General features: G+C 28.0%; 1 protein-coding gene across 3 annotated transcripts in view; it reads right to left on the bottom strand.

The window, feature by feature from the left end:
• Positions 1 to 13,275, bottom strand: part of LOC145331004 (fasciclin-2-like) — a 91,650-nt gene that overhangs the window by 56,928 nt on the left and 21,447 nt on the right. For 2 of the 3 annotated variants that reach the window (XM_080175595.1, XM_080175597.1), the window contains exons 4-6: positions 9,872 to 9,913; positions 8,154 to 8,177; positions 2,280 to 2,351 (exon numbers count right to left, since the gene is read on the bottom strand). In XM_080175595.1, coding sequence (XP_080031721.1) covers positions 2,280 to 2,351; positions 8,154 to 8,177; positions 9,872 to 9,913 — 138 coding nt within the window. The remainder of the gene's footprint in view (positions 1 to 2,279; positions 2,352 to 8,153; positions 8,178 to 9,871; positions 9,914 to 13,275) is intronic. The other variant, XM_080175596.1, reaches the window with a different exon arrangement.

The following is a 13,275-nucleotide window of genomic DNA, read 5'->3' as shown; positions in this document are numbered from 1 at the left end:
TGCTTTTCTTTTTTATCCATTTTTCATTTTGCAATAGAATTGGATGTCACAAGAAACAATAATTTATTAATTTCATTACAATCTTCTAAAGTACTAAAAAAGATGATTATGTAAATTCATTAAAATATGATTAAATTACAAATTAAATTATATAATGTCTATATAATATAGAATATAATAAATATCATTACCAGTATATGCTGTAGAATTACTCATTTTGCTATTAGAGCACAATTCTTGAACTTTGAGGATGTTACTTTTTATCTTATAATTTAGATTATTTTACTTATTTTCAAAAATAATAAAGAGTATGAGTGGTATGCTTGCAAAATAGTATTTTTTTTACAATATCCTTTGTTTTGTTGCATTTATTCAGATGAGTTTATTTTCTTTGTACCAAACTTTTTAAAAGTTGCATTTATTCATGTTTATTTTTATAAATGTTCAACATTAAGGAAAAAGTTAGGATTGCATTACTTGCTAATTCTTTTTAACTTTTATAAAAAATAAATGACTGGCGGATGAATTTTGTTCAATATTTCAATAATCATCAAAACTTTTCTCTAAATTTATCCCTTTGGAAACTTTTAATTATTAGATTTTAAGTTTAACTTTCTGTTCATTAGAAATGAATGTAATTTGGTTTGTATTACTATAAGGCTTTTTTTACTCTTGTCAAAAAAATAAAAGTATGAATTTCATTTAGTGTTTTGAGCTATTTAATATTCTAGATATTTAAAAAATTTAATATTTGAATTTGGGTTAAATTTTATATTTAAATGAAATGAATATTTAGAATTTGAGGAAAATTTGAGTGAACTGGGTAGAAATATGTTTTTAATTTGTGAAGACAGGGACAGTTGTGTGTGGGGTCTATGCATATATAATAAATTCAATTCAAATATATACATATGTTATATATATTTATATAAATTCATATAATGTCCTGTTCTTTGTTCAGATAAGAGAAAGGAATACAATTTGATTTTTTGTTACAAAAAAATATAAGTTTTTCAAACAATTTGTGTACCAACTAGTTTTTTCAAATACCATATTATTTGCATTTGACTGTATACTCATAACATGTTTTAGGATTTTTGAGCAATGTATATTTTATCAATGGAACCTGCAACATTCAATTCTGTTGAAGACATTAATCATGATGTTCTGTGCTTTAGCATTGTTACATACTTATACATATTTCTCTTCTGTTGAAAGTACAAAGTATAAATTAGAAATGACAAACACAATGTGCATCCGTGAACCCAGCAGGACAGGAGAATATAATTGAAATTCTACAGGATTACATGTTCAATATTTGGAAAACTTTACCCAGCAATACATGTGCTGGAGAGAACACAGGATATACAGGATGCATTTAGGATAATGTCTTTTTGTTAAAATATACATTTTATTTTTGCTTGATATTTGTTTTATTTGTGTAATAAATTGTGTGTTGATGGATGGATTATTTATTTTAGTTATCATATATTTTTAAGTGTTTTTTTTTTATAAATAGTAGTTTCTATTATTAAGGTATATCCTGTAATGATGATTATCAGGCTTCTGAGCATTTTGTAAGTCATTATAACAGTCCTTATAACTTGCTGTTAATAATATTTTACCAGATTTTTTTTTGCTAAAGTTTGCTAATTTTGAAATGTTCCAAAATAATGAGTAACCTACTTTATTAGTTCTCTCTTAATTAATATATTCCAGACAGCTTACAACAGCTCAAAATTTAAATATTCATTATTTTTAAAGAGTTTAAAGCTCCCCCCCTACCATTTTTGAAATGTAAAATCCTAAAACCCTCCCTCAGAAGTGTGGAGGGGATATGTTTATGTATTTTAGAGGTATATTTATTATTATTTAATTTAAAAACAAATTGGGTGACGTAATTTATATTTAATAGGGATCACCTAACTTCAAAAAAGTCAAAATAAATAATCCCTGAAATTGTAAAAATTTTGACCTAGATATTTAAGCCAAATAAATTCATGCACTAAGGGAAGAGGGGTTGTCGTATAACCTATTGAGACTATCATGGAATAGTATTTGAATATTAATCATACAGAGAATTTACAACTGACACTGAGAGAAATTCAAATTTTATAACAAATTTTATACAAATTAAAATTTTTATCTTTCTAATTTCAACTTTTTATAACTAAGGTTAAAATTTACTTGAAAAGGCTTTAGTTATTTTATTTATCAACCTTCTTCTCAAATCTTATTAAACAAATGCTAGACAAATCATTTTAATGTTTGAATTTCCTGCATCTTCATTTTGAATTCGTTTGATGAAAAGTGCCACTCCTGCCTCACCAGGTTGTTCCTCACTGTAGATTCTAAAAATTAGAAATTTCAAATATTCAAATTATAACAAATCATAATTTTTGTTATTTTCCTTTTTTAAATAATCAGGACAGTAATAATTATTTCAAAAAACAAAAATTTTAATAAATGGTTTACTATACTTTATCATCAATAAAATTAATTTAAGTTCTGATGGAAAGTTTTTTTATTTTCCATATTTAGAAAAAAATTAGTGTCCTGATAGCATTTCATTCACTTTTTATATAAAAACCAATATTGCCCAAATAAGCACTTTTATTATCAAACATGTTCCTTTACTTTATCATTTTATGTTTTCTATTCTAAAAACATCCATGAAAAAATTTTGCTTTTTCTTGTAAATCAAAAACATTAATATCATTATATGTATCAATATATATATAGGGTACATAATAACATACAAACATACATAAAAATTCTCATCTTATACTTAAATACATAAAAATTATATGTTCATTTTTACTTTTCTGAGATTAAACAATAATCAACTTCTATTAATTGAAAACCATTCAGCAATACTTTAAAACATCAAATATGTCAGGTTACATTCAATATGACACAACATTAAAAGGCAGATTTTTTATTATAACAGTTAAGTAATTATATTTAACTTTAAACTGTTTATGTTTATTCCTCTTTAGGTGAATTGATTTCTTAATAATTATAGACAACTTAATTCCATGAACAGATAGCATCTAAATGAAAAGAGTCTAAATCCTGACAACTATGTAACAAACATTTATACAGTTAATTGTAAATCAACAGCTAAAGGTACACACATAGTAAAACTATTTACTCACTTTGGAAGATAGATTAGTAAATTTGATTGCTTAATATCAAGATGAAAATTTATTAAGCTAGAAATCCTATTCACTGCTTTCTAATAAATCAAATTATTATTTCTATTTGCATTTTTGGTTTAAAAATGTGTAATATTTTGCCCTAATTCTACCATTCTTTTATAATATCCACATCTCTGATTTTATTGCAAATTAAGCCGCTGTACTGTAAATCCAAAAAGTTTTACTTTCATTTATAGAACAAAAAGTTTCTTAATGCACAGTTTTCTACAATATATGGATTATTTAAACAAAATGTTACACAAGAATAACTTCATTACATATTCTTTTTCGAATTACATAGAATAGAATATCAAAGTTTTTAAACATGAAAATTAAGTCAATTAAAATTATAGGATGATTTTTTTCTTCATAAAACTTTTAAAAACTAGCAAAAGGAATTACAAGAATATAAAATTGTGATGAATTTTAAATAAAAATAAATCAATAAAACCAATAGTGCCAAACAGTAATTTTCCTTCAATTATTTCTTTACAAAAAAACTTGAAATAGAAAATTGCATAAATTATCCATATTTTCAAAGTGTTTTTTGACAAATCATTACTTTTACAGAGCATAGAGTAAAAATAAAAGAATTACAATTAGGGGCTCAGCTTAAAATGAAGATTGGTTAAAAATGACAGGTCTGAATATTATCAAAAGACATTTGTCAAATTAATAACCAAAAAGGGATGTGGTATTTCTGTCCCTACTCTTTTTGATACCTGTAGAATATTTTTTTCCCCAAAAGATCTTACATTTCTATCTGTGGTGAATTATTATTAGTTACAACAACCTTATTAGCTTAATCTTTGACAACTTTTACTCAAAAATGGCTTCTAATTTCAAAAACAAATACTCTAAGGGTGGTGTGGGGCTTGATTATTAGTTTCAACTACCACTTAAGAGCATTAATGGAAAATTGACAATGTTAAGCAAATAAATTGAGGTCTAAAATCAACATTAATATAAATTTTTATGGCTATTGGAGTAAGGAAATGATTTTCATGTATAGTGTAATCACTCAAATTCTTTCTAACTTGTTTTTGGTGCTTTAATAATAGAAATATGTTTATAGTAAAAGAGTAAAACTGACATTCTTATTTATTAATCTATGGCTATTGGCTTGAGGTATTGAATTTCTTGTAAACTTTTTCCAATTGGTGCAGTTCGCCTTTTATTGAAAACAAGTAAAGGGCTCACCAGATGGATGTGGTAAATATATACAACCAAAGTAGGTATATAATAGTACTTATGTACAAATTGAAACCACAACCTACAAATGTTTTTATCATAGAAAAATATCTGGATCACGGAACAAAAACAAAGTAGTATTTACAGTAGCTTTTGATAGGTGATTTTAGGTTAGGTTAGGTAAATGTTAATGATTGCAGGGTTAGGAAATTGGCCCAGCAGGGGCTAGAAAAAGGACAAAGGGTACTGTAAAAATACTACAAAACCAAAACTTCGTTTTCTTTCCATGATTCAAATATCTTGTATGAGTATCTATAGGTTTAAATGTGAAATAATGCTAGGCAATCCCGTTAAATCAAGTTTATGAATCTTTAAGCAGTTGATAGTGCCTAAAAGAATACAAATTACCAATGAGAGGCCAGAATATATTTTACCATTGGTCAATCGCAATGTATACTGGCCTCTCATTAGTTATTTGCATTGTTTGACGTCATTTTTTATTGGCTTCACGAATCTTTACTGTTGTAAAAGTAGTTGATGTCAGACTGTTTGTTTGTCTATAATTTTCTTTTTTTTTACAACAGACTCTATTTTATTTCTCCTTTTTTATCTTTATTTTTCGTAAGTAAAGCTTCTCATAATTCTTTTTAATTAATTCTTAAATCTAACCCTTATAATAGCTGAATGTCTGAAAATACAATAATAGTTATTTCTCGCATCGTATTATAAACGGCTTTCCGAGGATATGGAAAGTACAATTATGAGATTAAAACTAGTTTTTTTAGCCCCGAGGTGCCGAAGGCACCGGCTAAAAAACTGGTTTTAATCTTATGATTGTACATTTCTATATTCGTAGAAAGCTGGATATAATACGATGCTAGACATAGTTTTTTCGTATGGATGAGAACCGGTTCCTATCCACCGGATTCGAATGAATACGAGAAAATACAAAATTTCTCCAAAAATATCTTTACAGTAATTGTTTCTTGGAATGACAAAAATGGTTCTTGACTACTTTTTCAAATTTCTTTGATAAGGTCTATTACAAACATTATAAAGAAGAATCATAGATAACAATAGAAGACAGACAAAGTTGCTAAATTAATTCCTATTTTGAAAAGTGTTATGAGTTTTAATAAAATTTGTCGAGATATTGACGAATTTCCATGTCTAATTGGCTACCAACTAAATTGAATGATAAAATTTTATGTCTTAGTAGCTTTTTTTCATTTGTCAATTGTTACACTTTTTACCAACTTAATTGTTCTATGATTATTGTACCATTATGAAGCAGGATGAAAATACAAAATGGTTTTTCAAAGTTACTGCATTGAAAAATAAACATCTTCAAATTTAAAAACAATTTATTGTTTTTTTTGCCGTGTAACAAAAAAACAAGGATGACAACATAAAAAGTAGCGAAGTACAAAAAAGCCTGTATGAAAACACGGACGGATTTAAAGAGCAGATAAGAAGTGGTCAGGAGAAAAACGGAACAAGTATAGTTATTTCCCGGTTCCTATCCACCGGATTCGAATGAATACGAGAAAATTATTTACTAGATATTCTTTGATATAGGAAATCTTTACAACGAAATTTAAGCCGTCTATCTTGAAAATTAGCTGAAAAATTCACACTTTTCGGACTGACGGATGGACTTAAAGACAAAGTGAATTATAAAGTTACTTCACAAATAAAACATTTACATCCAAACAAAGCAAAGATTAACTTGAATTCAACACAAAAGTTGCATAGCTCAAATTGATTATAACATGTCAGAACAATTTTTTAATAATACAAAAACAAACATACAACTTACGAGCAAATTATTTATTAATTCAATGTTCAGTATTCATTATCTTTCATGTCTGTCTGAATTGTCTGTCAAAGAAATAGACTTAGACAGGGCCTATTTTAAAAACTTTAAACATCAGCTGGAAGTCTAAATATAAACAAAATAAGACCATCCTTATTTTTAAAACAAGCAAAGCTTTCAATTGGGTTTTAATTTGAGGCTCAATCGCGGCTGCCGAGGCCTGATACAATCAGCTATTTTTACATGTATTCTCAAGTTTTACCATTAGTTTTATTTCCAAGTTTATTTGAGTAGTGTAGATCTATCAGTCTGTAATGTACCTAATCCATGATTTAATGACTAATCTCTTTAGAAGAAATAAATTTTATCAACATTGTTAATAATTGTTTGGAAAGGATACTTGTGGGTTTGCCCAAAGAGAAAAGTTCATTTGATTACAATATCTTTTAAAAATTAAAAAAAAGACACTTTCTTGAAAAAATCAATATGTTCATTGTTTTAGGATTGTTTGTTATAGAAAACAGAGAGATAGACATCAAACCCCTCTTTTATGTTATATATAATACATATTATTTAAATAATTTAACTTATTTAGTCCTTTTTTATCAAACAAAGTTATTGTTTAAAAAACAAATTGACACTAAACCTAAATAATTTACACAAAAACAAACTTTCCGTTAACTATTTGTAAATAACAATACGTCCATAAGTTGCAAAGCTTTTTGAAAATTGGTCAATATACGATACTATACTATGTATTAAAAAGTTATGTTAGGACAATTGGTTACATACATACGTATAAATCATGCAACAACCGACATTAAAACTCATAGAGTAGATTCGTTAGTAAACACATCATTTATATATAAGATACATTTTTAACATTAAAACATAGAACATCAAATCAGGCACTAAAAATAGTAGAGATTTTGGTTTAATTTAAAATGAAAATTGGCTGTTTTTAACTTTTTAGTATGGCATATAATCAAAAATCTCTACTATTTCAAATATTTTTTCAGTATCGCTGCGAAACCGATTAATATCTGCTGGATTATACCGGTTCTTAGCGATACTGAAAAATCATGTATAGCATCGTATTACAGAAATTTTTCACGACTGTTAAAATAAAAATAATAAAATCAATACCAGCTTTGTTAGGCCGGGCTACGGTCCGTCGGGGTTAACCAAACTGATTTTGATCTTTTTTTAATGTTTTTTTTAATATCCGCGGAAAACTATCTTTAATACGATGTGATGACTATCAAAAACTCAACATATAGGTATTCCTTATATATATATTTTTTTTGCTCTATATATTTTATTTCAATTTAATAATAATAAAAATGATCAAAATGAAAAGGATTAATAAACAAATACTTAGTAGAAACTGGAGAGACAAATATTTAGTGAAATTTAGTTGTCACTTTTTTATTAAAAAGTTAAGAGGTCACATTATTAATTTTGTTTGTCCTAGGTATCTAAAGAACTTTTTAAATTTATTTTTTATTTTTACAGAGCAGGTACTTTATAATGGGGTACATCCAATGGTCACTGGAATATGGTTAGCATTTTTGACTGTGCCTTTCATTTATTGATATATTTGAAAATCCTTAATCGCATAAATCAATATTCATTCTTATTTTTCAAAAAATGAGGATATATTGGCAGGGATCTTTAGCTTAGGTATAAGACAATGAACGGTAAATTGATATACATACCAAATAATAATAAATTTTTTTTTTTCTGAAGATTTAAATTATTGGTTTTATTACTCCCAGTTTGGAAACAATTAAAATTCAATAATAGTTTTGAGCCCTCCCAGTAATAATACTTGCTTGTCAGTTGTCAATGCTTCGCTAATTATGGATCTAACTATCTTTTTTCTTCACAATTTGAAATAAAAAAAATTTATAGAGCTATATGTACAAAAATACATTATTCATTACCTTATATTATAATAATCGTACAGACTAAAAATAATTAATTTTTAACATATATAATATATCTTTTTTACTAAAATTATTTATAGATTTATTTACTACTTTTTCCTAGATTTAATTATAGAAAATGTCGTTATTGTTATTTGAGTTAAAAAAATAAAAAGAATTGTTAAAATCTTTCCTAAAATATGGGCGATAACGTCAATGGTAGCGAAGTTCATAATGATTTTTGAAGATTTACAGTTTTAATTTTAAAAACTTTTTTCCTTCTTCAAATAATCAAAAATCACTAAATAAATATCGAGTATACCCTTATAGACAACTGACACGCATACAAGATTTGAAGAATATCTTCAAAACTTTTTTTGTTGTGTTTCTTGTGGATAAAATCGTTCGGTGCTTGCTTACATGTGAATACCGGAGCACCGAAAACCCCCCCCCCCCCGCTTAGTTTTGACAAAAATCAAAAATAAGGGGGGGGTAGTTTTTTAACCCCCCGCTTAGTTTTGACAAAAATCAAAAATAAGGGGGGGGTAGTTTTTAACCCCCCCCTTAATTTTGAAGAAAATCAAAAATAAGGGGGGGGGTTAGTTTTTTCACTGTACAACACGCCAGAAAGTTGAGTGAGGTAAATCAAGTAAATCCAGTATACCAGAGGGGAAACCTTATTACAGGGATATTCATGTTTTGGGGCATAATTTCCTTATTTATTGACTTTGCGCAAAATTAAAACCTTTTACTGGCCAAAGTCAATAAATAAGGAAATTATGCCCCAAAACATGAATATCCCTGTAATAAGGTTTCCCCTCTGGTATACTGGATTTTCTTGATTTTCTGGCGTGTTGTACAGTGAAAAAACTACCCCCCCCTTATTTTTGATTTTCTTCAAAATTAAGGGGGGGGTTAAGTCTTTGCCTTGCTGAGCACTTTTCCTCCTTGCCGTTTTCCAGACATTAAAAAACTACCCCCCCCTTATTTTTGATTTTTGTCAAAACTAAGCGGGGGGGGGGGGGTTTTCGGTGCTCCAGTCTACCACATGTAAGCAAGTACCATTTTCTTATTAGATAAATAAAAAAATAAATCTACAAAAAAAATACAAACATATTAATAAACTAAAAACCTATCTCTTTAATAACATTAAAAGCATAAAATATTAAAATATATCCAATTTTCTAATTGATGGAAGATAAAAAGTTGGGATTCTACAACTATTTGTAAAAAGTTGATTTCTTTAAAAAAGTGAAATAAGTTTTAAGGCGCCAAAAAAAGAAAATATATCAAAAGTTGAAAAAAGTAATAATTGCATAAAATTGATGTAAAACAAATTTTAAAATTTGATATGTAAAACAAACGTCTTAAAACCATAGGTAGAAAGTACATAGTTCTAAAAAAAATTATTTTTAAATGAAAGAGTAGGAACATTATCCTTTTTTTTTACAAAGTAAAGCTGTCAAAACCCTTCTTCCCCCACACCCCCAAATTAAAACACCAAAAAAAGGTCTAAAAACCATTAATATTTAAATTCCTAAACTAAGAAATTTAACCCCTTAGAGAATTAAATGCAGTTAAAACGGCCAAGTTAGTTGGCAATAAAGATGAAATATTTATGAAAAAATCCGCTGTCTATCTCTCATAGCTACTAATTAAAGGGAAGTGGGGTTAAGTTAGTTTCACTTGATAAAATAGAATTGTCCCAGCATTCTAAAACTATTTAAAAAACCTACCTGTCGTCGTCCCGGATGGGTTGCCCCTTCGGATCATACCATCTGAAAATAAAACAATTTATTGCTCAATTTATCATTTTTTTCTTTCTTGAAAAATATAGTTTTACCCCAAGCTCTTAACCCACCAAACATAATGTTATATAATCATTATGAAGAAAATGAAGAAATAATTTGATACATGCTTTCATTCCCTTTGGGATACTGGGAATCTTATAAAGTTAACCAATTTTGAGATTTTTACTTTAGAATACTAAAAGTCTGATCATTAGTGGAATATTTAGATTCTACATGCACTTTTCCATGTAGATTTATATTAGAAAAATCTGATTTCAGAGTAAACTACTAAGGATATCTATCTATCTATCTATCTGTCTACCTATCTATCTATCTATCTATCTGTCTACCTATTTATCTGTCTACCTATCTATCTATCTATCTATCTATCTATCTATCTATCTATCTATCTATATATATATTTATCTATCTATCTATCTATCTATCTATCTATCTATCTATCTATCTATCTATCTATCTATCTATCTATCTATCTATCTATCTGTCTATCTATCTATCTATCTATCTATGTTCTAATCTGTAAATGATGAATGATAAGCAGAGGCATATTCAAATATATTTGGAATTTCCTTACGAATCAATTTACTATAATATTAAAATTATACTCAGGATTAAATCCTGAGTATAATATTAACAATAATATCGATAATATGTCAGCTATGACCACTTTTATTCAGTGCCTAATAGTCGATAATAAAATAGGCCCACAATTCTTACATATTGTTGTCACTCGCCTGACATAACAGTATTATGTACCAATTACTGTCTTTAGTTTGAATTTTCAAGTTTGTTAAAAGCACATCCACTCTTCAACTAGGACATTATAAAATGATGATGACCTCTAGTGAACTCGGTGACGGTTCGTGTACAAGTACTCTCCACGCCACCTTAAACATACTCTGCGTGTGAATTGCAATGTAACACGTTAAATCGCCCAGGGTATTATATAAGATAACACCCGATAGACAACCAACTCAATGATTGCACGACCTTTGCCTTAAAGTACTATCTGTGCATGGTAATGAGTTGCGCCTGTTTTGCATCCTTTTTAACGTCTTTCATTATGACGCAGAGCTCAGCAGAGATTCGAATTCAAACATATCACCTATCCCGATGACGAGCGGATGTGTTACGTGTTGAAGTTGCGGGTTAAGAATGTAGCTGTCTATAGTGCCCTTACAAAATGGGTGGGGATAGATGTCACTGCTTTTGGCCTACCTATTCTATTGGCGTCAGGAAGTACGTTATATCCCATATCTTTTCTAGGGGGTTTCTTTCCATATTCTTTTTCTCTTTTCCTCTTATATGACGTCAATATAATAAGTAGGCCAAAAGCTGTGACATCTATCCCCATTTTCCTAGAGCACTAAACACAGCTACGTTAAGAGTACAAAATAGCAAGTTGTGAATATAGTATCAGTAAGAAGATTGAGATACCTTGAGTACAAGTAAAACCTACACAAATATTAAAAACCAAGGATAATAAGATAGGCAATGATGAAATAATTGATGCTTTTCATGCAAAGTTAAGGTACTTTCAGACAAAAGTCATGCAATCAAAAGGTTGGTTGATGCTAGTGCCCCAAATGTTTCATTCGGGTTTAAATCCTTAAGTATTTGAATTTTTGTTTGTCTGTGTGTTGCTTACGATTTTAAAACACTTGTATTGGTTTTCAGCTATTTTCTGTTAAAATAAAATAAAACTGAGTAATAACTTAAGAAAAGCTATTTTTGATAAGTTTTTAAATTATGATACATTTTCTTCTTGCAATATTATCTTTATTCCTGATTAATTCATACATTCTTAATAGAAACCTTGGAAAAGTTCAAACGAAATATTTTATTCTTCATAATTTAGTTACTATTTTTGATACAAAATATTTGGTCTTTTAGAAGATATATAAAAAATGCACTGCTTTTATAGGTAAATCCATTTTATATATTTTAACAAATTCAATTCTGAAATGATGATTCCTGAAATAGTTAGGCAAAATTATTTTTGCTTTATTATATAACTTTTTATAACATAACAATGACAATCAGCTACGACTAATCAAACACTTTGTTTACGTCTAAGCTACACAAATTAAAATAATAATTTAAAGAAAATTAAATATCTAGATTAACATTTTATATATTTATCTATTTATACAACTATGCAATAGCACATCCGCCTGTCTATCTATCTATTGCAAACCTCTTAAAAGTAAAGAATCTTATAACATTAAGGAAAAATAACTTTTCTCTAAATAAATCTGTTTTCCAACTTTACTTTTCTATTAGTTTTATAGGTTGTATAGTACTTTTACTTTAAATAGTTAGAGTAGGGGGATTGGCTTGGCCCAAAACAGGCACAACTCATTGCCAAGCACAGTTAGAACTTTCAGACAAAGGTCGTTTTTCAAAGGGTTGGTTGTCTAAACAGCGTGTGCACATATAATCAAGCACAGCAATCAAGAAAGTTTTGGTTCAGAGATTCACTAAAATAGGATCTCGTGGTGTATCCCGAACTCCTAGGCTATCAGTCTTTTGTATTATTACAAATTTGTGGCTTTGTCTCAAGTAGGGGAAAAGGTAGGGGTACCCTCAAAAGTTTATAATTAAGAAAATTTACTACCTAAATATTATTTAAAATACATGTATAATTATCAATTTAAAAGTCAATAAAGAATATCTATCTCCCCCCTTTTTAATCTTTCTTCATGCCATTCTAATAATTTTTCCGTTTGATTTGAAGACCTCGAAAGATTTTAATTCTTCTATTCTTAATTTAGAAAGCATCTAAAAAGTTTAATATTTCTTTGTAAATTTTGTCTATTCTATTCTACCCCTGTTTGTTAAATTATTGTTTCTATAATTAGAAATTCTATAAAACAAAAAGTTAATATTACTCTTCTGTTTTGATATTTACTTTCAGGAGTAACTATTCTATTCCCTATTTGAAAGCCTCTAAAGAGTATTTATCTCCCCTCTCTTGTGGATTATATTACCTATCTAAAAGGTTTTATCAAGGATGGAAGGGATAGAATAACTGAAAATTCGATGATAAATGTATAAGTAACTATCTGGCCTAAGTGGGGAAGACCCTTTTTGCAAATTTCTTTTGAAGTGACTTGGCTATGTTTATATTTCCGACGCTATTAGCCAAAATCAGGGTCCCTGTGGGCAGAGTTACATATAGCTTCTACCCCCTTTATTCTTTTATTTCAATGTTTCGATCACAAAATAGATGTAAACCACCCTAAGAATAATACAAGCCTTCCCTGAAACTATTGAAAGATTTTACTTTCATTTATTTCGATACTTTACCAAATATTTTAATACAGGAA

Source organism: Acartia tonsa, chromosome 11 (assembly GCF_053477335.1).
Source record: "Acartia tonsa isolate MP-2025a chromosome 11, ASM5347733v1, whole genome shotgun sequence".
NCBI classification, from domain to species: Eukaryota; Metazoa; Arthropoda; class Copepoda; order Calanoida; family Acartiidae; genus Acartia; species Acartia tonsa.
This window is presented reverse-complemented; position numbering and strand designations above follow the sequence as displayed.